Source organism: Moschus berezovskii, chromosome X, assembly GCF_049115385.1.
Source record: "Moschus berezovskii isolate FMDL1 chromosome X, NW_MosBer_1.0, whole genome shotgun sequence".
NCBI classification, from domain to species: domain Eukaryota; kingdom Metazoa; phylum Chordata; class Mammalia; order Artiodactyla; family Moschidae; genus Moschus; species Moschus berezovskii.
This window is the reverse complement of record NC_142488.1, coordinates 126,678,432-126,706,426: the sequence shown is the minus strand read 5'-3', so window position 1 is coordinate 126,706,426 and position 27,995 is coordinate 126,678,432. Positions and strand designations below refer to the sequence as shown.

The 27,995-nt window shown below is 44.8% G+C and overlaps 1 protein-coding gene across 1 annotated transcript; it reads right to left on the bottom strand.

Annotated features, from left to right (window-relative positions):
* Positions 1-4,847: 4,847 nt before the first annotated feature.
* VGLL1 (vestigial like family member 1) lies at positions 4,848-27,995 on the bottom strand. The gene is made up of 5 exons (XM_055393843.2): positions 27,882-27,995; positions 23,401-23,619; positions 12,304-12,723; positions 10,590-10,649; positions 4,848-5,119 (listed from the first exon to the last, which is right to left on the bottom strand). The coding sequence occupies exons 2-5, from the start codon at positions 23,600-23,602 to the stop codon at positions 5,076-5,078; spliced, it is 726 nt and encodes a 241-aa protein (XP_055249818.1). The 5' UTR covers positions 23,603-23,619; positions 27,882-27,995; the 3' UTR covers positions 4,848-5,075.

Below are 27,995 nucleotides of genomic sequence, written 5' to 3'. Positions count from 1 at the left end.
GGAAGTAGGTGGCATGGTGCTTTTCAGTTTATTCAGAATTATCAACTCCCTCACCTTCAGGAAACAGGTAACAATAAGTCTGAAAAATTCATTAGTTGGATTTCTGCCTGGTTAAAACATCTGTTGATTATTTGTTCTTTTTGCATCACCAAATTTGTTATTTTGTGAGCACAAAAGTACACCTGAATTTCTGGAACTTCTGCACGATTATAGGTTGTGATATTAACTAGTGGAGTCTTGAGCACTGATCTTTGCCTTTTGAGGATGAAATCAAACTCAACGTCAGTGATATTAAGCAGACATGTTAGCACTAAGGTTTGTCTCTTGGTTTTGGCTTCCATTTTTAAATTCTAGTTTTATTCCATTTAGAACCGTGACATTTTGCACCATAGGTTTGTTCTACCTGAGTATATAAATTTTTTAACCGTATATAAATAGAATCTTGCTACTTCTTTTGGAATTCCAAAGTATTTCTCTTTTTGGTAAAAAAGGCAATATACTTTCAGGGTACCAAACTCTTCTGACCTAGAGTTGGAAATGCTTCTAATTTCAATAATTCTAGAAGTTACTGATGTTAAGCCAGTTAAAGTGAACAGATTACCATTGCAGTTAGTTTTGGGGATACAAATCTTAGCAAAAGGGTTGGGAAATTCTGAAAAATGTATCCCAATTATCTTCCTCACAGTCCCTTTTCTGACATTAGTAAGTTAGATGCAAACTAACAGAAAATGAAAATGTCATGCTATTTTGGCCTATGTTATTTCAATGTATTTCACTTTCCAGCTTCGCAAAGAATATATTCAGAATATTTCCAATGAAATCCTCTGCAGTTGCCTTCACAACATGACCAAATCATTACTAGAAAACTAGGTTTTTGTACCATCTTGCAGGATCTTACTTCCCTGACTAGGGATCAAACACAGGGCCCCAGCAATGAAAGCTTGAGTCCACTGGACCACCAGGGAATGCCCTATAAATATATTCTAAGTGAGTGATTCTTTAAGAAAATCTCTGTGGGTGCAGGTCATTGTAGATTGTTTCATAGAGAGATTTTACGTGCAAGGAAATGGTCAGCTCCTGCATTCTGATATTATGATGAGCTCTGTGGCTTGATTTTCACCTTATCTGGAGAATTATAGATTCAGATCTGCAATCTGAAAATTCCAGATCTGCATTGACTATGGGGTTGGGGAGGCAGCAACAAGTGTGTCCCATCAGTTCTCTCTTTCTTCTTTCTGGGACATCGTTTAAAAGTTCCCACGACTAAGAAAAATATTTTTTAGACTTTAAAATGTGATAGAAAGCGCATCACATGAAATTTATCATCTTTAACTGTTCTAAGTGTACAGTTCAGTAGTGTTAAGTATAGTCACAATGTTGTACTGCATATCTCCAGAACTTTCTATCTTGAGAAAATGAAATTGTACCCATTAGACAACTCCCCGTTCCTCCTCCCACCTCTAACAGGTTTTATCAAGGGATCATCACCAATCTTTTATGGGTCAGTGTTCTCACTAAAGGGAATAATTGTTGCAGAAACTCTTCTCTCCCTCTCCCTGCCCACTACTGGGGAACAAAAGAAAGATTCTGAAGTAGTGATGTTTTATCTTTTGTTAACTCAGATCTCAGAGCTGAGTTATGTTTCCCACCATCATTTCCCACAAGGGCTAGGAGCAGAAGTTTTGAGACCTTGAAATGCAGGGGTTTTGTAATAATAAAAAGTTTAAATTAATTTTTTTAAAAAATTGAAATGGCAACCCACCCCAGTATTCTTGCCTGGGAAATCCCATAGACAGAGGAGCCTGGTGAGTTACAGTCCATGGGGTCACAAAAGAGTCAGACATAACTTAGCCACTAAGCAATAATCAAGGAAAAAGTTGCAAAGAGATCACCCTGGGCTAATAGAACATTTTCCTTAGAAAGGGGAGAGCTGGTTTGGAATTCTGGCTCTGAAGAATTTCAGGCTGTGTGACTACTACAGACTGAATGTGTACCCTCAAATTTCTGTTTTGACCTAACCCCCAATATGGTATTAGGAGGTGAGGCCTTTGAGAGATTAGGATGTCATGAGGGTGGAGCCCTCATGAATGAGATCAGTGCCCTTATGTAAGAGACCCCAGAAAACACTCTCACCCCTTCCTTTACCTGAGGACACACCAAAAAGAGTTCATGAACCAGGAAGCAGGTTCTCACCAGACACTAAATCTGCCTGTACCTTGATCTTGGACTTCCCAGCTGTGAGAAATAAGTTTCTGTTAAGCGACCTGTATGTGTGTGTTCAGTTGTGTCTGATTCTTTGCAACCCCATGGACTGTAGCCCACCAGGTTCCTCTGTCCATGGGATTCCCCAGGCAAGAATACTGGAGTGGGTTGCCATTTCCTACTCCAGGGGATCTTCACATTTTGAAAAAACAAATGGGTTACAAAATTATTTTCAATTATGTCAAGCTAAAGAAACAGTTATGGAAAGGGCAGAGATTATTGTTTATATGGGAGAAAGATGTGATACAAAGATAGCTACTTAGTTTTATCTCTGGAGGGGTTACTTTGTTTTCTGTGTTACACTTGATACTGATTTTTAGAATGGAAAACTGCTTCTACACAAGTCTCAACTGGCTTATTTGGAATTCTTGAAAGATAGTTTTTGCTTCCCGAAAAAAGGAAACTGTTACCTTTTATTGCTTTTTTAACCCAGGTACCATTCAAGTGAGTTTCCAGCCCATTGAAAACAATTCCCATTCTTTCAGATCATAAAGTTCAGGAATGGGTGTGTTTTGGGGGAGGGGTCGCAGCCAGTGAGTCAGAGTGGATCAAGCCACTTGTCAGTTTTGAGAAACTATAGAGAAAAATGTGTTTATGGGCTCTAGCCCTATTGGGCCTGACTTTCCAGTTTCAAACCTTGATCCACCTGATTCCACCCCTTCCCCAGACAGCTAGCATCTCATAAGATTATCAACTGGGAGTGTAGATTAAGCCCCACAGATAATATATGGGGCCGGTTTGTGTGTGTGTGCAGTCAGCAAGAGTAAAATGACAAAGGTAGTCAAATGCTTTTCAAGTTAGCTTTTTGGAAGTGAAGGGGAAAGTGAAAGGGGAAGGATGGTTCTAGACAGATGATCTGGCAGGGATTTACTTGTATCAGAAGAGCTGTGGTCTTTCAGACACGGGCCTTTTCTTTCCTTTGTTAATATGGGAAAATTGGCTACTGCTTTCAGCTTTATACAAGAGAACTTCCAGCTGAGTGATTTTCGGGAAAATAACATCCGATTACCCACGCCACACCAAATGCCAGCCCTCTTGAAATCATTTCTTTTTTTTATCCTAAATAGCATAATTAAGAGTTCAATTCTGATGGTACATGTTATCTTCTAACACAGATGAATCTTTCTACAGCGAGCCAAGATAAACACCCTTTTATAATGATGCATCACAAGTGCTAGAGTCAGCCTCCACCCAGAATTTTCCCAACCATCACCTAAAAACAAACAGCACTTTCGAAGGAAAATAACTTTGAAGGGAAATGTACTGGCTTTTTTTTCTCTTAGTAAATCTCAGAAACATATGTAACACATTGGAAAAACTGATGGAGACAAGAGAATTACTCTATCACTACCAAGGTTACCGATTCACTCATGTAAAAGCTGTGGTCTTTATTTACACAGCAGATGGGAGAACTAAATATCTAAGAGCCACCTTGATGGTAACCCTTGGTAAGTATTATGGTGGAGAGAAAAGAGCCCTGAGATCAGACCTGGGATCCAGCCTGGGCTACATGACCTTGGGCAGGTCATTGGCCAACTCTGAGCCTTAGTACCCACATGTATTACGTGAAGGTAATCATGTCAATCGCAGAGTTGCTGGCAAGTTTGCATGAGATCATGGACGTGAAAGAATTAAGAATAGCTTAATCCAGAATTTTCACTTTATTATTAACCCTTTGAGCTATGGGAACAGGGGGTGTATGTGTGGGGAATGCTGAGGGCAGGGATACCGGGATTGTCAGAGCTAAGAACCAAGCTCATGCTGGACAGTGAGCTGTCTACCAGATTGGAGATGGAAGAATTTGGAGCAATTGGTCATTTCATCCAGAAGAATCTGCAGGGAGGCCCCGCTGCCTGGTATCCACCCGGGTGGCCCCAGTGGTTCTGTGCTGAAAAGAAAGTGACTGTTTTCTCCATGTCACTGACAGTGCAAGAGCTACAGGAAAGATCCCGTGGTGATGGCAGTCAGGCGGGCCCCTATGTAAGGCTGTCAGGTGCAGACGAGCGCACGTGGGGTGTGGAGACCCAAGGTCCTCCTCAGAGGGAGGGCAGCCAAGTCATGGAGCTCATCTAAGGATGCTCTGGATCCAGAACTTACTCTAGGCCTGGCTTGGGAAGGGACAGTTTGCTTATTAATTTGCGAGTTCCTTGTCAGATTGCTCAGTGATTAGAATCAGTTTTTTGGAATTGAGTGATCAAATTTTCCAAGTGACAGTATCTCACTCATCAGGGCTAGCCTGAGACCTCTTCAGCTTCCATTCAAACTTCAAGGATGCAGGAAATGTCCTGCCTCCCAGCCACTCTCTGTGGGTCTTGCCAATGCCATTAACAGGGAAGCTGGGCATCATCTGGTTAAGGCTAGAAAGTGTCAGACTGTTTCTGGAATCTCTCTATTCAGTTGGAAGAGTAGGACAACCCCATTGGGTACCACGTGGTCAGTGTTGGCGTGGGCAAGTGTGCTGATGGAGGGTAAGTTGGCCAATTGCTAAGTAGGAGGGCAGTGAACACAGAGGGTGAAATTTGTCATTTTATTGGGAACAATCTACGGGTTTGCTCCCCACCACTAAACAGCTCTTTTAACCAGCTTATATGCTCGAGATTCACTTAACAAGTTTAAAAAAAACAAAACATGCTGCGGGGCATAGGTGCCAAGATAAAGTATAGAATTTCAGGGAGAACAGAAACTTGCTTTGAACCCAGTGCTCTTTGGTGGCAACAAGAGAAAAGGACGGTGATGTCTCCAGACCCTCTGGATTCACAGTAGAAAACCAGAAGGAGGTTCGGAAAAAGGAATTCTCTTCTTTAAACCCGTGTTCAGTAAAAGAACAGATCTCTTCTTCTCTCTGGAGACTGGCTTCCTGAAAAATAGAATAAGCTTGATGAGGTAGCAGCTGGCTTGGTGCCAAAGGAACCCAGGTTTGAATCTTGACCTCACCACTCCTAGCTGTGTGACCTCAGGCAAGTTATCTAGCTTATCTGAGCCCTCCTTTCCTCATCTGGTAAATGGGAATACTAATGATACCTACCGCCTACATGAGTTAAACACATGTAAAGCCCTTAGAACAGTATCTGGAACAGACAGGCTCAGTAATATTTATTAAAGAGGTAGTGTCCTTATACGGAGTAGAGTGGAATTATTGTGTGCTCACACTGCAGCTAGCTCACTGGGTAAGACCAAGGACAGAAAACTGACCCTGGCACTTACCTCCCTAAAACTTAACTCCCTAAAACTCCCTAAAACCCTAAAAGTTACTTAACCTCCCTAAAACTCCATGTTCGCATCTGTGAATGAGGATAAAAACAGCACCCATGGTGCAGCGAGCTATGGGTTCTTATTTTACCTCATTTCTGTGGTTCTTGCCATTCTCTGCACCTTCTAATGACCTTTGGTTCGTGGTGCCTCAGTCAGCCATTCGCCATGGTCACACACTAGACCTTGTCATCACATACACAGGTGGCACCCCAACCATCTCAATTTCAAACTACCATCTCCCAATGTCATTGGCTTAAGCAGTCTTATCACCACATTTTTACATAATCTCATCCTTCAATCCATCAACCTCTACTACCTGGCACCTTCCATCTGCCTCCATTTCCTTCTTTGAGCAGCTTAGCTACCATGATCCCGTGCTATGGTCCCTCATTCATCATGCTCACTTGTCAAAATCTCAACCCTAGATGAGCCAGAGTTTGGCTTCTCTGTGTGTAACATTAACCCCACAGCCCTGGTGAAAAAAAAATCACACAAGTCAGCCAGCTGTTTCACTTAAACTCATGATGTCAGCCTTTATAGCTGATTCAAAATCATTTGATTAGTATGTTTCCAACTCCCCACAAACAAGCCCGCAAATCTAGTGGCATCAGTGTCGTTATCCCCCATCTTTTGTCTGCTTTCAATGGTAGAATGTCCCCTCCTCCTAGCAAATGCCAATGCTCCCCCACATCCTTGCAATTGTCTCCTGCCATGAAGTTATTGTCATCCTCTTGTCATCCATCTCTTCATCTCTGTATAGGCTCTACGTTTATATTTTTTCTTTCTGGTCACCTGAGTTATTTTTTGGAGGCTAATTACTTTTCTGTATAGGCTCTAATATTTGCCTTCTTTAAAAAATAAATAAATAAAAGACCCTCTCCACCCCACTAATCTCTCTAGCTACTACCTTACTTTTATTCACCTCCCTCAATGCTAAGCTTCTCCAAGAAGCTGTTGCCATTTACTATCTCCACTTTCTCAGCTGCCATTCCCTTTTCAACCCACCCCATCCAGCTTTCATCCACATGCTATTAAGGAAAACTGCTCTTAACTCGGAGAAGGCAATGGCAGGCCACTCCAGTACTCTTGCCTAGAAAATCCCATGGATGGAGGAGCCTGGTAGGCTGCAGTCCATGGGGTCGCTAAGGGTCAGACACAACTGAGCGACTTCACTTTCACTTTCACACATTGGAGAAGGAAATGGCAACCCACTCCAGTATTCTTGCCTGGAGAATCCCAGGGATGGGGGAGCCTGGTGGGCTTCCGTTTATGGGGTCACAGAGTCGGACACGACTGAAGTGACGCAGCAGCAGCAGCTCTTAACTACATTATCAAAAATCTCTGATGCCACATCCAATAGAAATTTCTCTGGCCTTCTCTTATTTGATCTCTCAGAAGCCTTTGACACAGGTGATCACTCTCTGTTTGGAAACTTTCTCCTCTTTGAGTTCCTGTAACACCACACTCTCCGGCTCTTCTCCCACCCAGGGACTGCTCCTTCTCTGTATCGTCTGCTCGCTTCTCATGTCCCCCAACTTCTAAATATTGGCACACTCCAGGACTCTGTCCTCTGCCCTTTTCTCTGCCTGGGTGACCATTCAGTGGCTTGCAGTGTCGTTTTCATACCAAACAATCTCAAAACTTTACTCAGGCGCTCCCCCGCTTCTGAACTCCACACTTACATACAACTGTTGGAGGGGGCCATCCGCTTGCATGTTTTATCATCACCTAGAGTGAATGTGGCCAAGGCAGAGTTGTGTTCTACAATCTGCCTCATTTCCACACATGTACCAGTATCCACAGAGTTGCTCATGCAGGCAAATGAAAACCTAAACAGCCCGCATATTAACAGATCTCAAAGACATTCACTTCATCCAACGTCCATGACTGCCATCTGATTCGGGCCACGATCTTGTGCTTCTGGCCTCCTAACTAGTTCTTTCTCCAATGCATCCTCTGCACAATAGCTCTGTGGCCTTGTTAAATGCAAACTGGATCACACTTCAAACCCTGCCATACCTCACTGAGTCACTTAGAAGAGAAAATCAACCTCCCACCATGATCCAGAAGGTGCTGTGTCTCCCGGCCCCAGTTGATCTTTTGGGGCTCACTCTGCCCACACTCATGATTCTCCCATTCCTCACTCACTTCTGGTCTGGGCAGGGCAGCCTCCCCCATCTCCATCCCAGCTCTTCCTAAAGCTCCAGGCATCCCTCAGTCCATTTGGGTCCCTGCTCACACATCACTTCATCACAGAAGCCACCCTTGACCCCCTTTATCCAAAGCTGACCTCTGTCTTGCTCTGTTTCAACACTTGGTATGTTTCCTTCAGACTTACCATAACTTGCAAACATTTTATTTTGTCCTTTTTTTTTTTTTTTGGTGGAGTCTACCTTCCCCACTAGACTAATAACTGTGAGAGCAGGGACCAAGAGAGTTTTATACACTAATATATATATATATATATAAGTGCACCATGTCTGGCAATATTTTCTGTAGACATTGAAGGAATGTACAATGAACCACTGTCTATTTCTGCAGATTAAAAAAATCAAATTCACTGAATATTTTGGCACCAGTTTTGGGGAGTCCCTCCAGAGAGGTCCCTCCAACTATGCTTCCAGCAGATTGCTCTTCTCTCCACATGGTCTCTGCCTCATGTGGGTGTGTGGTACCCACTCGAGAAGACTAGACCATATTGGAGGGGCATATTTCCTTCAACAAATATTTATCTGGGGCCTAACAGAGGAAATCTTTCAGACTACCAAAATCCTTCCTGACAGTTTCATCTAGCTCACTTCAAAATCAGGTCAATATATGGGAAATCCCTGGAGGACCCATGGTTAGGACTCAGCGTTTTCACTGCAAGGGCCCAGGTTCAATCCCTGGTTGGGGAATTAAGATCCCACAAGCCATTTGGCATAGCCAAAACAAAACAAAATTCCCAAATCAGGTTAATATAAAAATATATCAAGACTCAGACATATAAAGAGGCTACTGAGTTCCACACCAAAACTACTCAACCAGGAAGTGATGGCGCAGAATCTGGGCATTTCACAAGCTCCCCTCTGGTTTTCAGCATCAGGCAAGATGGGGAAATGGGCACTGTGCTCTCTTAAGAATGTGGGTTTTGAGGGGTGTTCCTGGTCCTTTTTTCACCTAGGAAGTCACCCCCTTCCCACTCTCCATGTCCTGTTGCCTCCCTCTTCCCAGAGCCACAGTGGCAGAATAGCCAACAGGGGGCTGTTGGCATAGCCAGGTACCCATTCCACACTTCCTGTCAACTATTCTCCACATGGCCCTTTCTCAGGGTAATACTGCTCCTTTGCATGCTTTCCAAGTTTCTGCACCCCCTCATCTTACTCAGGATACTGTCCTGGCCCACAGATGGACAGTGAGCCCATATACAGTGAAGCAGTCATACCAGTTGCTAGTCTTCACTGCTGTACACTTGATTTAAGTTAGAATTGTTTTTGATGACTTATGTTTAATGTAATTTATGATGTTGATGATTATGACACTGTGAGAGCAGAGAAATAATTGTAGCCCTGCCACTTACTGTATGATCTTAAGTCAAGTCCTTTCACCTGTTTGAGACTCAGTTTACTCATCTATAAAATGGGTATATTCATTTCTTCACTCATTCAGCCTCTGTTTACTGCATGCCTCATGTAAGGCACCTAAGATGTCCTCATACATGAATCACAAGGTCATTGTGGGGACTGAGCTCATAGCCACCACCGATACATGGTGTTGCTGTTAATTTGGTCCTATGAGCAATTGAAAGCATCAGGCTTTTGGTAATTCTAAGGCTTACAATTTTGTAAATGTAAAAGCTCTTAACAAGTACTTAGGAGACTTGATAATCCTGATTTCATACATTAGAAGGTGAGCAGAGCTCACCCCTTCAGGAAGACTTCCAAGAAGCCTAATGAAACTGTGCTAAGGCTCTTGGATCAGCCCTAAATCTATCTCGTCACTTGGGCACAACCAATTCCTCACGGAGTGTGATTTATGACTTGCTTGTTTCACACAACGGCATCAAAAAAATTTAATTTATACTCTATCGGCAGATAGATTTTTACCATTTCCTTTTTTGATGTTCTTTTATTGTTTTCGGCATCTGCTCACTCATTCATTAGAAACATATGTTCTGACCTGCCACAGGTGCCAGGATGGGTTAGTACACCCCTCAAAGTTTTGGCCCTCAAGGAGTGGACATTTTAGGGAGGTCTATATATTTCGCTCACCCCCACTCCACACCAAACTGTAAAGTGCCAGAGATCCGAGGCTGTGGTGGCAGCTCTTCCCTTGATGCCTCTCAGACACACAGAGTGAGAACAGCTGAAGGCACACGGATGCCCTCCCTAAAGGCACTTTTTGCTGCCTTACCGTGTGCTGACTTACTAGAGTCATTTCCATTAGAATTTACATATCAATACATATATGTAAATTAATCCTCATCAGAAATCTGATGAGGTGGGCATTATTTTAATCCTCCTTTTATAAATAAAGCTACTGAGGTATGGAGAGGTGAAGAAATGTGGTTCAAGTTCCTGAAGCTAGTAACTAATGAAGGTGGATTCAAACCTGAGTCATAAAGGTCCTCACGTCAAACCAGAGATTATCCTCATCGGGCGGTTCTTACTGACACCACTTTCAAATTGAATGTGGAGCCCAGAGTCCTAGCCTTTGGTATCAGGTGGCATTTTCTGACTGCAGAGTCCTGGGGTGGCCCTATGTTCTAGGCTGAAAACTGAACATCTGGGAAAGAGCAGGCTAACCTTCATGAATTTGTTCATTTTCCTGCATCACCTTGGTTACCTCACTAAATCCAGCTCAGATAAAAGAACTTAATAGAATTGCTTTTACAGCCAAATTAGAAAATGGGCAAAACATTTTACAAGATACAAAGTCTATGGACTCTCTGAGACTTAAAGGTAACCAATTCTAAGGGTAAAAACACTAAATAACAGAAATGAGAGTCATTTGAGTTGCTGGAGATCCTGGTTTTTCTGCTGAATTTGTTCTCAGGATGCAGAGACAAGATATCAAAGACAGAAGCAGACACTCACTTTCAACTGCAAAGCTGGCACCAGCAGGTCCACCATCAGGGGGGAAATAGATTTTCTTAACTAGGAAAGAAAATATGATTGGGAATGAAATCAGGGACTGGGTTAGAAAGTGCATCGTAGCCCCCCCCCAGGAATCCCAAATCATGTGCTCCTCAATTTTGACATCTGACATGTTTTATCAGATGCTATAAAACCAGAGACACTTCTGTTTTGTATGCCCTTGGGGGTTTGTTCCCATATTATGGGCAGTGTTTCTGATCAAGGGTTGCTGACTTCCTCAACAGATCCTGGACTGTCAGCCACTGATTCATCCAGTGGATATCAGCATTAGTTGGAGAGTGTAAAGAGTTGGCAACTGTTGAGACTTTGGTGATAAACATTTGTTTGAGAATGCATTTAGAACTTTTGGGACTATGATAATGCCTGCATTGTGGCTTTGCCATGATGTGCCTGGCATATACTAGATGCTTGCTAAATCTTTGCTAAATTTGATTTGAACTGCATGGGACGCGATGATTTGGGCTGTGTTCTAACCATCCATCGAGACAGGTTCCGCTGTGTGTGCGCACAAGCATATACACACAGTTGGCCTCGTTTTCCCCTCTGAATCCAGCAGGAACAGATTTTTTAAAAAGAGTACAAGGGTGGGAATTCTCATAGGTTTCCCAAGCTTGACATTTTTATGATTTACTCTTTAAGTACATTGCTAATCAAACTCTGCAAATGATGGAACGGTATTTTAACAGGAAATTTGTTTTTGACATTAGGATGGAACACAGCATCTGACTTTAGGCCTCGGTGTAACATAAATATACTTAGTTCGGAAGTAAAAGCAGCTTCTGGCAATTTCTTTCAGGCACAGACCAGGGAGCTGTAAAAGAAAACTCATCCAAGGTGCAGAAAGCCAAAGATGGAGACTCAGCCCCAAGAAACTATGAAACATCTATTATTACCAATATTTCATGTGAAGGGCAAATCTTGTAGGAGAGTCGCTAGTTTTTTTGGTCAAAGTATACTTCAGCCCAATTCTTTCCCATCCTTTTACAAAGAAGGGAGTCTTGTTTCTCGATGGGTATTTTGCATCTAGTAGGTGCTAATTAAATATGTCGGGTGAGTGAGTAAATGGAATAAAACAGTGAATGAGCGTTAAGGAGGTTTTCGCTTGGGGGAGGAGTAGGGGTCAGGGAGCAAAAGCCCCAGACAGTCAGGCACCATGACGGTCTCCAGGCAGCAAGGGGGCGGCCTCCACTGTCGCTTTCAATTTTAATGTGTGGAGCAGATGGTCGGTATAGACGGCCCTTGTTTCTACCCAGGAGTCTGGCATTATTACAAGTTGCCAACCTGTTTGGAGGATAGTTTTGAGCCTGTAGGTGTACCACTGAGTTCTGTTTTACACATGGGTTATCTGGCAGTTCACAGTGAAGTGAATGCAAGACCCTAAGATTTTAGGCAGCAGCCCATCATTTTTCTAGGCTATGTCCGAGTCAGCAGACCAGGGTGAATATTCTGGGCCAAGTAGAGCTGGCTCGCTATCTATACAACGCTTTAGTCATTAAATAGTGATTATCGATACAGCCTAGATGTTTTGTCCCTCAGAAAGCCCCACAGCTGGAGAGGCAGCAATTAGTCTTCCCATCCCATCTCATGCCAACTCACTATCTACCACAACAAAACAGAAGCAACCCTCCAACAGGACTTGGAGGCATTTCCTTACAGTGGGCTGAGCTGGGAGGCAGGTTGAAGAGCAATCCCGTGCTTCCGGCCATCTGGGCAGAGTTGCCATCCTCCCACGAGGCAGATTCCTGAGGATGGGTTAGGCATCTCTCTGGCTGGAGGAGACTTAGGAGGGGCTCATATTTCCCCTCAGGCTGGGGCTCTGGAACCAAGTGCCCAGTGGAAAAAGCATGAGGGTAGCCAGGTTCTGGGAAGCTGGGGCTGGTGAGGGAGGAAAAATGCCACAGCTCGCCAGGCTGAACAGAGGGGCCCCCGGTCAGGGACAGTGGGTACTGATCCACAGGCATGAGACTAGATCCATTCAAGCTGCAGCTGGCGGCGCCATTTGCAAAAGATACTTCCGGCTGTGGCTTTGTCCACGGAGCAGAGAAACGCCACTGATTTGGAGGCATGTCACTATCTGGGAAGGAAAGATTTAGAAGACAGGTTTGTTTATTGCTTTCAAAATGGAATTAGCTTTTTTTATAGTTAACACAGGGGCTTCCCAGGTGGCTCAGTTGTAAAGAATCCATCTGTCAATGCAGGAGACTCAGGAGATGCCAGTTTGATAGATCTCTGGGTTGGGAAGTCCCGTGAAGGAGGAAATGGCAACCCACTCCAGTATTCTTGCCTGAAAAATGCCATGGACTTACACTCCAAAGGGTTGCAAAGAGTCAGACATGACTGAGCGACTGAGCATGCACACACCTACTATGTATGGTTAATATAATGTATTTTTTAATGTGAAAAATGTAGAGAAGGTTAAAAAAATCACTCTAAGCATTATATCCAGAGACTATCAGTGTCTATCTTTACGTGTATTTCTTCCTAGGATGTTTCTATATATGTACACATTGTTTTTCCAGTTGCTGTCATGTTATTAAAATATCACAAACATCCTACTATAGCAACAAATAGAACCAACACCAGCTTTTCAAATCACTGCATGGTATGCCATCAGAAGGCAGTAACATGACTAACAAACACAATACTTGGGCAGCTCAGTTATTCCACTTTTTCAGTTAACAACATTGGGATAAGCATCTTCATATATACATCTCTACATACTTGTCCGACTAGCCCCCCAAGGAAACTTTTCTAGAAGTAGAATTACTTGATTAAAGGTGATTTGTGTTGTTTGTTGCCATTGTTTGACTTTTATTTTATAGCTGGTGTTTTGAATACACTGAAGAGAAGAACCCTTCATAAAGTTTTGTGAAGCCTTTCCTCTTCAGTTTATTCCAAACACTGGTTGCCGGTATCATACAAGTCTGGGGTTGAAATTTCATTTTTAAGAATGGTCTGGGCCATGGGGATGTTAAGAGACTGGACCAAGTTAGCAAAGCAGATTAGTCAAGTAGAGATCGGAGCTGGAGGGGGTCAGTGATGGGTAGGAAAGTGGTTGTTTCGTGTGCTGTCATGTCTGACTCTTTGTGACCCTGTGGCCTATAGCCCACCAGGCTCCTCTATCCATGGGGATTCTCCAGGCAAGAATCCTGGAGTGGGTTGCCATGCCCTCCTCCAGGGGATCCTCCCAACCCAGGAATCGGACCCAGGTTTCCCACATTGCAAGCTGATTTTTTACCATCTGAGCCACCAGGGAAGCTCAGTTGCTTGGACTTCTTCCTATAAAAGCAAAATGTTCAAGGTCAAGCGGTGATTCAGGTTCTTCCTGTAAAATTCTTGTGGATGAGCTAATAGGGATGAAGTCTATTTGGTCTCAGAGACACTATTCAAATTGTGCCTCTAACAGCGGCTGAATTGGAGTTCTCAGAGTCTTGGGCAGCTTGACATGGATGGATGTTTTCCCCATTTTCAACACCCACTCAAGCAAGAGAGGAGGCGGCAGAGAGCCCTGGCAGATGGTGCTTAAAGCCTGGAGGTTCTCATCTATCCAAGATAATGAAGGGGGCGTGGGTGTGGAGACAAAGGGAGACTGGAGGGCTGGCGAGGCTGTTTGGCCCCTTCCCTTCCTCGTACCCAGCGTTCCTTCCCACTCAGCGTTCCTGAATGTTCAGTCTGCCTGGATCTTTTCTGATAGGTCTGCCCAATGATGCTGGAGTGTCTCGCCCACCAGCACAGCTTTTCACGTAATATAGATGGTAAGGGCGAAACAAGCCCTAACCTACATAGTACAGATATTCTGCTTAATTTTTCATATTGTTCATGAGCGATGAGCAACGGCTGGCTTCTTTTAATGAGATCAAGGGCAATGAAACAATTAGCAAGATTTGTTCCTGAGGATGACTGCTACTTTTGAAAACTGCTATCCGCCGGATAGCAGCAATTAGAGGCAGTTATCTGTGTGGGATCGTAGCAATTCAGGGCCGCTGTGTAGCACAGAGTGATTAAGCTGACCTAGGCTAATCACTGCTCCTGCTTCATATCGAATGAGGGTACTGCATGTCCTAAGCACAAATGAGAAACAATGTCTAGCTTCTGACAACTGGGCAGTTTCCATCTGAACTGGCCTTCCAGATCTCATACATAGTACCAAGGTTTGGAAGGCTGGAAATGTGGAAGGCAGGGCCCCAGCGTGTTTTGAATATTTCCTTTAACCGCTTCCCTTCCAGAATCGTCTGACTGAAAGGTTAAGGGGAGTGGGTGGATGTGCCTGTCCAAGGTCCCACTTGGTCACTTAGTGCACCAGAGCGCAGTTTGGATGGGAGCACGCTGGAAGACAGAGTCCCAATCCTGAATTCACAGCAACCCCACTGTAGGCCTTGGGGGCCCAGAAGAGTCAGCTTTCCAGGGCAGGCTTGGGTGCGGTGTCCCATGGAGTGGACACCCTGGATTTTGGTGGCCTCTTTCTCAGGCTTCTTGGACAAACTGCTCCAGTAACCACACCCATCTAGTCAGGGAACCACTGGACTGGCTCATAGTGGCCAGTGCAAATAAGTGGCCCTGGCGACACTTCCTTACCCGAGTCTCCCCTCTTAGAGCCCCAGGCAAGACTCCACTGCCTTCTCAAACCCCAGCCTACATTAATGAATGGAGAGCAAGCAAGGAACACTTTGGGGACATTTAGGGAAGGTTAGGTTTTTCATATTCTTTTTTTTCCTTCAGATGTGAGTCCATACTAGGCAGTGTTTACGAAATATTAACCACCCCATATATTATGATGTCTTAAAGTGGATGCAGCTTTAGTCATTTTTAAAATAGAAATATAATTGGCTTACAATATTGTTTTAGTTTCAGGTATACAACAGAGTAACTCAATATTTTTAGAGCTTATACTCCATTTAGTTATTCTAAAATATTAACTGTAGTCCCTGAGCTATACATTACATCTTTGTAACTTCTGTCCATAGTAGTTTGTACTTCTTAATCCCCTTCCCCTATTTTGCTCCTCCCCTCTCCCCCAGGCTGGATCTTTCTTTCAGTAGGAATACAAAAGTCTTCCAACCCCTGGACTCCTGCTCTGAGCATCTAGCCCCTGCCTCTTAGTTCCATCCATGCCTCTAGCATTCATGAAGCCCCTGGTTCTAAGACCAGGTCCTGTTCAGAGAGCACAAGTCCCCATTTCCTCCCTATCCCTTTCGGATGAAAATGTCAAGCTACTCTCCAACCTGTTAAGCAAACCCAGAGACATCACCCATGCCCACCCATAGATGCTTCTGAGAGCCCCAGAACCCTCTAGAAAGTACCTCTAGGCATCAAGGAGTTTGTTTCTACCCCGGAGGATCCTCCCTACACTCTGTCCTTGCATGGTGGCCCTGACACCCTGTTCCAGGCTGGCTTCTGGACACACCAACTTCAATATCAACCCCTCAGAGAGGCTCCCCCTTAACAGTCAATGACACCGAGCACATCCCCTCCCATGGATGGAAGGGGACAATCCATGTAAAAGGTTTAGCATGGTGCCCAGGACGTTATAGGCACTCAAGAAGTGAGAGCTGCTGCTGTGGTTAATATTATTAATTATTATTTTGGTTTAGAAACACAGTGTAGGCTCACATTCACGGGTTTCTCTCCTGGCTTGCAACACTCTACAGGATCAACCAGGAAAAAGCCAAGTGGTAACGCAGGGGGTCTGAGGAGTCTCTCTGCCCTCAGTCATCACAGAAGGGAGGGGAGGAAAGGCCAGAGCCAAGGAGTCTGGGAAGCAGCAGTGCTTCAGGACTGATATGGAGGATGGAGTAGATACTGGCTATAAAAGAGAGATTTCCAGGACTTCCCTGGTGGTCCAGTGGCTAAGACCCATGTTTCCAATGCAGGGGTCCAGGGTTCCATCTGGTCAGGGAACTAGATCCCACATGCCACAACTAAAGATCATGCCTGCTGCAACAAAGATTGAAGATCTGTGTGTCAACTAAGACCTGGTGCAGGCAAATAAATAAAAATTAAGGGAGATTTCAGAAGCCTTTGCTCCGTGTGTCAATTCCCAGAAATAATCCATCAAAGGTGGGCAGGAAAGACTGTAAATCTAGAGGAGCTTTTGTTTACTAAGCACTTACTATTGGCCAGGCTCTTTGTCTAGCATTCTGGATGCATCTCAGGTGAGCTTCACAGCCATCCAGATGAGAAAATAGAGACTCAAAGTGGTTAATGTAACTCGCCTAAGGCCACAGAACTAGCAGGTGGAGAGCTGGCTGAGTCTCAGCTTCACGCTTGGTCGGCTCTGCCTCCTATTATCTTGAGAATGCACCCACTCCTGCAGCTGGAAAGGTGGCAGATGAGCATAACGGGCATAACATTTCTGGCAGCAATTTATCAGCAGATATCAAAACCCTAAAACTCAGTGGACTTTTTGATGTAGTCATTCTACCCACAACAATATATTTTAAGAATATAATCAATGATGCATGCAAAAGTTGAGCTGCAAGGATATTCAATGTGATATTTACATACAGTGAAAGATTGGCAACAATCTAAATGTCCAAAAATTTTAACAGATTTGAAACACCTATAAAAAAGGATACTCTTGAGGCATAAAATGATGTCTTAGTAGAACATGAAATGGCAGTAAAGATATATATGGTTTATTACCCGTTAAAAAGCCAAGTGATGTTAGGTTGTAAAACTTAGTATGGGCGTCAGGATGTGCATGTGGTTTTGCGTCCTGAATGCTTCTCTGTGTTTTGTAAAGTTTCAAAACTTAACACAGTATCTTTGTGATTAGAAAAAGTTAGCTTTGCTTTTTTTTTTCCCCTGAAAAAATTAGTTTTAAAGTAAAGACTTAAGAACCCACTCGACTCAGTGAACCTGAGTCACAGCTGTGAAAGACCAGTGCATAATTGCCTGGCTGCCTCCCATCTATCTTTCCTTCCTTCCTTCTTTGTCCCCTCTGACTCCACCTGTAATATAAATGCTGCTTTATGATGAAGTTGAAGCTGACAACCCTCTGAAAACACACACACATATCTTGCCCATGAAGTTCCCAACTTTGGCCTGATCAATGTGCACACACAGACACTCCCCTCTCTGCCATTTTGGCTGGTGGCATTTGTCTCTGATTTATTCACTCCAGAAACAAAGAAAATATTATTTGTATTAGCTGAGGTTGAACTAACACTAGAGACAGAGAGACAGCTTGTGGGGGACAGCTGTGTTTCAGGGCACCCAGTGTGTGTGGGGGGAGAGTTTCCTACTCAGTCTCATCCCCTCCTTCACAACCACCTGTCTAGGCCCTTTGCTGATTAGCCAGCTTCCCTTTCCCAACTAAAAATGGAGATGAAATACAGAACATGTGCTTGTATTTTGAAAATGGCTAAGAGCCCTGTGCATGCGTGTTCAATTATGTCCAACTTTTTTTGCCACCCCATGGGCTGTATGCAGCTTGCCAGGCTCCCCTGTTCATGGGATTTTCCAAGTAAGAATACTGGAGTGGGTTGATTTTCCCCCTCCAAGGGATCTTCCTAACCCAGATCTCCTGCATTAGCAGGTGGATTCTTTCCCACTGAGCCACCTGGAAAGCCCAGTAAGAGCTCAGTATTTAGAATCGAATGATCTGGTTGTGAACAGCTGCCCCTTATGAGTTGTGGGACCTTGAACAAGTCACTTGATTCTCTGAGTTTCAGTTTCCTTATCAGGAAATGAGCATGGTGAGAGTTAACCAAAAGATTACTGTGAAGATTCACTAAGATAATTCATGTGCCAGCCCCTGGGAAAGGGCCTGGAACATAGGAAGCACTCAATAAATGTTTGCCATTAGAAACATTATTAGTGAGAGTGCTAATGGGCAACAGTGTGGATGACCTAGAGACTGTCCTACTGAGTGAAGCAAGCCAGACAGAGAAAGACAAATATCATTGATATTGCTTATATGTGGAACCTAAAAAGAACTTATTTATAAAACACAGACTCACAGACACAGAAAGTAAACTTATGGTTACCAAAGGGGAAAGAGGGAATATAAATTATGAGTTTGGGATTAACAGATACACTCTCACAGGGAACTATATTCACTATCTTGGAAGAATCTGGAAGGGAAAAGAATCTGAAAAAGAATAGATACGTATTATATACTTACATATAACTGAATCATTTTGCTGTACACCTGAAACTAACTCAACACTGTAAATCAACTATACTTCAATTTTTTAAATTGAAAAAATAAATATAAAAGAGAGAAAGAAACCCAGCATTTCTTCCTCACCCCCACTGGATTCTGGAGGAGAGAAGGAGACTGGCTATAAAAGACCTCGAAGGGCTCAGGCTGTACGAATACCTTCTCTCAGCAGCCCTTAAGTGAAGGGAGCCATCCCTGGGGCCCGGCTCATGGCTGGGAAAGGAAGAATACAGGGTGGGTTGTGCACCAAGACAAGCCCCCAGAAATGGTAATTTATGAAGCTTCTCCAAGTTACCTACTCTGAAATCGCCAATGTCCTTTTAAAAGGGAAATAATTCAGATACTTTCAGCATGTGTTTTCTTTTCTACAAGTAGGGCCAGTATAAATTATACCTAAGGAAATTAAAAAAACAACTTGGATTTGAAAAAAGCAGTCAGGAAATTCAATGGCATTTCCTAGCCACATGGGCCTGTCAGAGCACCCTTAAAATGTGGGTGAGCCCACCATGGGAGCCCATGAATGGGAGCCTGTTCTCAGCTTAGCTGGGGCCTCGCTGAGGCCAGGCAGCCTGGGGCAGGCCTGTAGGAGCTGAGAGGATGCTAAGTGTCGGTGATGAAGAGCCGCTTTATGGATTTCCCACCATTTTCGAAGCTGAGTGCAGTTCATAGAACACCTCCAGTGAGAACCACTGGGGACACTTCTTCTTTCAGGGGACCCTCCCCGGAGGCAACAGAGCTTATGAGAAATTTGACTCCTAACTGTGATAAGACAGGCCTTGAAGAAAAGAGGCTTTATCCTTCATTTGTTCAGTCAGCTGGACAAACACCGGCCTAGCTCACAACACATGCTGCGAGGGAGATCTCTTCACAGTCAGGGGATCTGTGAGACTATCACACGGAAAACGCGACAACACAGAAGGTAGGTAGAGAAGAAAGCCGCCTCTGTTTGGCCAGAGAAGGCTATCTTGGGCCAGATACAAGACCACATCCAAGCTCCCTTGGTGGGCAGGGGCTACATAGAATACAAAGCAAAGTCAGCAGAGTTAAGAAACAGGGCAGCGACCACCCAGCAGAAGCCAGTGGACAACTTGGAGGCTGAGGGAGGGTCCTGCTGCCTTGCAATCCTGATGGTTTGAAGGCGGGCCCTCACACCCACTGTAGACATTCAGAAAACCTGCCTTGAGCCTTCACACACCACAAAAATTAACTGCCACCTACATGGCACTTACTATGTGCCACTTGACATGAGTAATCTCACTCATCCTCCTTTAGTTCAATGATACTCAGTTTTACAGATGAGGAAACAGAGGCCCAGAGAGATGAAGTGATGCGCCCTGAGGTCACATGGTTAAACAACAGTAAAGCTGACCCCGCCCCAGGGCGCCGGGGTCTAAAGCCATATACCAAATGATACTGTCTCTCCAGTAACCCCATCAATGACAGACATCAGCACCCTGTGATCCAAATCACAATTTCATTCATTCACTAAATATTTATTGAGTACCTTCCATGTGTCGGACATTAGGGTGGTACTTGGAAAACAGCACTTAACAGACCGACAGAGTCTAGGGGGTAGGAGGAGATAAGAAACCCGTAAAATGCACAACATGCCCCATGGTGACGCATGCTAAGAGAAATAAAACAGGGAAAGACAGTGACAGGGTGGGGACTTCCATGTTTTAAATAGATTGTTCAGGAAGGCCTGTCTGAAAGATGACATTCTAACAGATTTCAATGAAGGGGAAGTCTTGCAGTTACCTGGGAAAGAGCATTTCAGGAAGAGGGGAGAGAGGAAGTGCAAAAGGCCTGAGGCAGTACTGTACCTGTCACAGGCTAGAGAGAGCAAGGAGGCTATGCTGGGGCGAGGGAGGTGGGAGGATAGTGAGATCAGAAAGGTGATAGGGGCTCAGGCAAGTGAGGGCCCCCTGAAAGACCTTGGATTTGATTCCAAGTAAGACGGAGAAGGCGATGGCACCCCACTCCAGTACTCCTGCCTGGAAAATCCCATGGACGGAGGAGCCTGGTGGGCTGCAGTCCATGGGGTCGCGAAGAGTCGGACACGACTAAGCGACTTCACTTTCACTTTCAAGATGAGAAGTTACTGGAGGATTTCGAACAGAGAAGTGATATGGTACAACTTTCTGACTGCTACTTTGAGAACAGACTGAAGGGGAGCAACGGTAGAAGCAGAGAGACTGATGAGGCAAAAATCCAGTGGGGAGAGGATGACTCTTCAGACTAAGGGGACAGCAGTGGAGGTGGAGAGACATGTTCAGAGCTCAGACAAACTTTGAAGGTAGAACTTACAGAGTTGTTCAAAGGGTTGGATGTGGGGTATGAGATAAAGAGAGGAGTTAAAGATGACTGCAATTAATTGGAAGGATGCACCTGCCATTTAGTGAGACTATGGACAGAGCAGGGTGAGGGGAAGATCAAGAGTTCAGCTTGGGGGACGTCCCTGGTGGTCCGGTGGTTAACACTTGGCATTCCAGTGCAGGGAGTGCGGGTTCGATCCCTGGAAGGGGAGCTCAGATCCCACATGCTTCTCAGTCAAAAAACCAAAACATAAACAGAAGCAATACTGTAACAAATTCAATAGACTTTAAAAATGGTCCACATCAAAAAAAAAAAAAATCTTAAAAAAAAATTCAGCTTGGGACCTGTTTGGTTTAGATTCCTATTAGCTATGTGAAGTGAAGATATCTACTAGGCAGCTGTGTAGATAAGTCTGAAATCCAGTCTGGGTAAAGATACGATATTTCATCAGCACAAAGGTGGTGTTTATGTAGATGGTATTTAAGACAAAGAGACTAGAATAGATCCCCCAGGGCGTGAATGTAGAGAGAGAAATTGAGATCAAAGTCCTAGGGCCCTCAAATGTTTAAGAGATGCAGCCTTGAAGAGAAGAGGACATTCAGCAAAGGAGACTGAGAAGGAGGGCTAAGCAGGGAGACAGGTGGAAAACCATGAGTGTGATATTATGGAATCCAAGTGAAGGAGGTTATTCCAACAGGAGGGAGCAATCAACTGCAGCAAATGCTGCTGATGAGTCAGCTAAGATGAGGACAGAGAAAGACCATTTGCTCTGGAAAGTGGAAGTCTCCCACGAGCCTGGATAAGAGCGGTTTCAAAGAGTGATGAGGATGACAGCCTGAGTGGAGCAGATCCGAGATAGCAGGAGAGGAAGAGGAAAGAGCATGCAGGGACACCTCTTAGGAGTCTGGCTGTGAAATGAAATCAAGAAATGGGACAATAAGCAACCAAGAATTGGTTATATCTCGGGTTGGGTTTACCAGGCAAGCAGGAGAGAGAAAATGAGGGATGACAAATTGCTGGTGCTGACAAATGATGGTCATATACTCAAGGCAATATGTTTAGAATTAACTCAGAGTCAAATAGCCAAAGTGGAAGATTTAGCTATGCATGAAGAGCCTAGGGTTCTGACCCTTCCTAGGAGCCAGATAGAGCCTCTGAATCCCATTGATCACATGGATGGGCTTTTACCCACGCATCAATTCCCCAAACGACTCAAGAGCAGCCATTCCTGCAGCTGCTCTGAAGTACTCAGTACACCCTTAGACAGCACCTCCGTGCTCTCCACCCAGCCCCTGGTCCCCAGCGTTAGCTTTAGTACCTGCTCCTACTATGCTCCCCTTCCACAAGTTTCCTGAACTCCAAAGAGTCTCTGAGAAAACCATGTCACCTGACTGGAAAAGTTATTTCTAGGAGAGAAGCAAATTCTGAAAGGCTAACGAGGCTAATACACCAATTCCCTATCCAGACCCAGAGTCTGGCCAGTCAAGAGTGATGGCTTCTGAAAACTGGTGAGCTCTTCACCCACAGGCAGAGGCCCCCTCCTGGGAGGCATGTCCATCCTCCAACGGGACCAGGGCATTCAACCCATAAGCTCGGCACCTTTTGGCATAGCTGTCTTGAAGTAAGTGTTTTGAGATGAGACAATGCTTTAAAAAAAAAAAATCACCCAATAGTGTGTGCAATAGACACCCCCAGTGCTGTTAAGGGCGGGGAGAGGGATGCGGATAGACATTCATTTTATCCACCTCCCTCTGGCCCCACCGCAGCTCCCCACAGCACCCACTATTAACTGAGAGAAGGCTGGGTATTTCTACAGGGGACACATATGCCCAAGTCCTTTGGTGTCCTTGCCCTGTCAGACCAAGGTAGTAATAATAATAATAATAATGGTGCTCTCATCGCATACTGAATGTGAACCCAGTGTTTAACATAATTGAGGACACAATGAAATCGGTATATTAATTTGATTCAAGTGTCCTTTTTTTCCATTTTTTTTTGCCCACGCCATGTGGCTTGTGGAATCTTAGTTCCCCAACCAGGAATGGAACCTGTGCCCCCTGCAGTGGAAGCATGGAGTCTTAACCACTAGCCCACTACGGAATTCCATAAACAGTGTCCATTTTCAAGCGAAACTTCTGAGAAAGGGGTGTGGCTTCTCACTAAACAGCGTGATGTGCCTTTAGCAAATATACACACATCTCAGAACATCAGAACTGTCCTTTGATGATAGCCCGATAGGGAATTCCAGCCCCTCCCTCCCGACATGCTCACCATTCCTCAGCAGCACATCTCCGCTCGGGCTGGAAGGGTTCTGTCCCTGGGGGCTCTTGACATTGCCCAGAGCTCTGGAGAAGTGTTCATCCACCACACTGCTAATGTCCCCTTGGAAATAGGTGAAAAGGACACAGCGGGAATTCCATTCAGTTTTGATAGGGCTCTGTGTGTGGACGGTGGTCTTCGTCACGTCTTCCATGGTGACTCAGGGGAGAGCTGCGGAGCAAACGCAAAATATTACTGGCACTCTTTTTCCAAGTGGTTTGGCTAAGTTGGCAGAAGTGGCTTCCTTGAGGACAAGCAGTTTGCACCTAAGGTTCAGGTTCTCTCACTGGGGCTCCCAGGAGCTGCGCAGCTGCTGAGCAGTCTTCAGGAAATAAGATAAAGTGCTGAAGGGGTCCTCTCTTATAAATGTGAAAGAGTGTCTGGGAACGTGATTAGAAGAGCATCAGGAAATAAAAAAAAAGGGGGGAGGGGGGAGAAAAAGGACACTGAAGCCAAAGACTGCAGTAATTTGCCAGCTGGGGAAGTGTCTGCCTCCCACTAGATTCCCCTGAACAAGGGCATGAGTACTCCAGTAGACCTTGACTAAGCAATCAGTAGATACTGACAATTTGTTTCCCTAGCAAACCTTGATTTCTACCTTGCCCACTTCTGTGCAGGAGCACCAAACACACCAAATTCTCCTGCTCTCCCTGACATGGTGATTCGTGTGGGATGGGGTCCTGCACCCACCCCCACCCCATCTTAGAATTAGCAATTACAATCAACCAGTCCTAAGGCCTCCAGACAGACATACTCTGCCCAGAATCACTTAGAAAATGTCAGAGCTTTAAATCCAGGTCCATATTCTGTTTTATTTTTTTTTTCGGCTGCACCGAGTGGCTTGCAGAATCTCAGTTCCCCAGTGAGGGACTGAACCCGAACCATAGCAGTGAAAGCCCAGAATCCTAATTACCAGGCCGCCAGGGAATCCCCAGACAGATACACTCAATGGAGCTAACATTTTGCACACTGATACTCTGTTGGGAAAGAGCACTCTGTTCACCAGGCTTCCTGTGCGCCTAGAGCGGTGCCTGCCACCTAGCTCAACATCGAGCATATGCGCCAACAGTCATCTGCTGAATTGCCTTCAACTTAGCCTCAATGGGTCCTACCTGTGAGCTCCTTGAGGGCAGAGGTTGTCCTTTTTTGCACCCAGGCAGGGACCAGGCACGCAGACGGAACTGCAGAGAGGCAGTGGCCTTCCTTTACCAGGGAAATAACAGGTCTGGGTGCTTCGTCACCTCTGGCCATCCAATCCAACTTGCCCAGAGTTCTGGCTAAAGACATTTTGAATCTAGTCATTCTGATGCATATAATGCAAATGACTAGAGTTGAATAGCCGGTCTCCTGGTCTAGTCTCTGAGATCCAGGAGGATGGGGGCCATTTCTTATTCATTTCTTTATCTCTAGCACCTAACGCCAAGTAAACAATGGCTGAGTGCTGAAATGCCATTTCGTGCAGAGAAAGCACAATGCAAGGAAATCACACCAATTAGGGCTCAGAGGACCTGGACTTGCCCTTGACTGGGTGTGTGCCTTTGGGGAAATCACAGCGCCTCTCTGGCCTTCAGATTCCTCTAGGGTAAAATGAAGAGGTTGGGGTAAAGGAATCCTGCAGCCTATTTTATTTTTCTGCCAGAAGTGTCAGTCGATTATCATGGGAACATTAGGAGGGAATCTGGGAGTAAGCAGAGGACCCTTCTTTAAAAGTTCTCCTTTCAGAATCTTAGCCTCCGTCACAGCTGGATTCTGTTGTCTCTAGAAGCTTTTGATTGAGCATGTCAATCTGTTTCCCACTGGGTGATAGACACGTTAAGCATCACCAGGCACCACCCTAGAAAAATGAATCCACTGTATTCTTATTTCAAAAAACATGGGAACCACCACGTTGAAAAACCATCTAGCTGTGTTTCTAAAGTTAAATGTACGCTTACCATAAGACCCAGCTTCTAGACACATGTAACCAAGAGAAACGAAAACAGATGTATGCACAAAGACTTCTACGTGAGTGTTCATAGTGGCTTTGTTTATAAAAGTGAAAACAGCCCAAGTGTCCATCACCAGGAGAACAAATAAACGAACTGTGACATTTTCATACAATGGAATGTTCTTCAGCCATAAAAAGGCACAAACTACATCCACCCAACAGCATAGATGAATCACAAAAACATTAACCTGAGTGACAAAAGCCAGACACAAAGACTGCATATTGTATGACTCCACTTACATGAAACAGACACAAATAATCTATGGTGATAAAAATCAGGACAGCAGTTGCCTTGAGGTAGAGCTTGGAAAAGAGTGAGAGTGGACTCACAGGGGTGCTGGAAATGTCTTACATCCTGAAGAGGGTGAGGGTTACATATGGATGCAGATGTGTCAAAACTCATCAAATTGTGCAGTTCAGATCTGCAAGTTTCACTGAAGGCAAATTATTCCTCAGTGAAAAAGCACAAGATATCTTCAGATACTTGGGAGTTCGAGCAATAAAACAAAGGTGTAATCCATGAGCACGTTATGGCATAAGTCAAAGTATAATCTCACTTACCTGTGGAATTTTAAAGAGCCAAACTACAGAATAAAATGGTCGTTCCCAGGAGCTGGGGGGGAAAGAACCAATGTTGTTTAAGGGAATAAATGTGCAACAAGCAGTGAACAAGCCCACACAGTGCAGTGAATCTAGACAATACTGCATTCTAATCATCAAACTTGCTAAAAGACTAGAATTTAATTATTTGAACCAATAACAAGAAAGGGTAATGATGCATCATGATAGAGGTGTTAATTATGGACATGATGGTAATTGTATGACAATATATAAATTTATCATATTAACATGTTGTACATGTTAAATCTACACAATGTTATCTATCAAATATATTTCCCAAAAATAGCAAATAAAATGAATAATAATAAAGCGATGGTATTATGAATGACCAAGTAATGATAAGCATGGATGCAGTCTTTTTGCTAAAGCTGCAGTTCACAGAAGACCTATTCTGTCTCAGAGGCTCCAAATATATTTTCTCCAATGTTTACAACCCTCAGACTAGGTGCTATTATCCCCATTTTAAAGATGAGCAAATCTGGGCTTAGAGAAAGAGGAAATCAAGGGCCGAAGTCATGCAGCTAGGTGGTGGCAGAGCTGAGGTTTGACCCCAAGTCTCCCTGGCTTTGGTGTCTGGCCTTTTCTCACCATCCCTTTCTACCTGTCGGGGCGAACAGTCCCTTCCCCTCCATGGGACCCCCATCCTGATCCAGTCCCCTGGCTCCCAGTCAAGCCGTCAGGCGGTCTGTCTGTGTGTTCTCATGGGCGTCTTCTGGAAGCCTTCATCTGCAAGGGCAACCCAGCACCTTTGTGGGTCTTGCCCTCTTACCCTCTTGCCAGTGGCTGGTGCTGTAGCTCAGGTATGACCCAGCCTGCCACCTCTCCTTGCTAAGTCTCCCTGAAGCCATGAGAAGCAGCTGGCTGGACCCCTGAGACATCAATGCCGTGAACCACGCTCCTAGCCTCCCTGGGCAAAGACCACAGGCTAGTTCCATAGAAATAGAGCAGATCCCCCTCACCTGGGGAGCTCAGACCTCACACAACTGCAGATCCCCAATAAATCTCAAGTCCTACACATGCCCCTCTTTTCTGTGCCAAACACATGGACACATACTCTAAAGGAAAGCCCTGGAGTATATCTCTGGATCACAGCTCACGAGCAGTTCCCTGGCTGTCCTCAGGGGATGAGGGTCTGTATTCAAGGGCTATTCAAATCTGTGAGCTGTTACCTGTTTTAATTCTTTACAGAATCACATCTCACTGAACCTCTGGAGTGACTTGAGCGGTTTCATCCCCACATGAACCCTCTTTGAAGGGTCTCTTTCCTGAGGAAGTGAACTGGTGGGGTGGGTCTGGCTTAGAAGGAGGTGCCGCAAAGCTGGAACTGAGGGTAGGACTTTAAGGCCAAGATGCTGCTGTATTGGTGCCTGGCTTTGTAGTGAAAGCCTCTTGCAGACAAAACCCTTGGCCTTGGCCAAGCTTTGCCAGCTGTGCAGTTCAGATAGTGTAATTACAATATTCCCCAGTGCTCAGAAATTTAAGACACCAAGTAGGCATTGAAATACTGCCTGGTTTTCGGCCCAAATATTTTGGGCCAAGAGGAAAGCAAGAGCAACAGTTTGGCCTCCATTCTACCAGGATGCCGACCTGCACACGCTTACCACCCTTCTGAGAAATGGTACCCAGCACCCCTGGGGTTGGGATGGGGAGTCTGAGAGGTTGTCACAGTGATCACTTGGAACAAAGCCCCAAAGGCACCGGAAGGCATCTCCTTAAGCAAAGCATGTGATGCCCCCCCTACCACCACCACCTTCCCCCAGCCCCAGTTCCTTCTCAGTTGAATTCCCATCCCTCCGGCCTCCCGCAAAGTTCCCACATCTCTCACCTTAATTCTCGACCATCGGTGGCGGAGACACAGCAAGATGCTATGGCCGGGCAAAGGTGTGTTTTGCTGGCCGGAGCTGCCTGGCCTGCTTTAGAGCAGATCGGTACTGGTCCG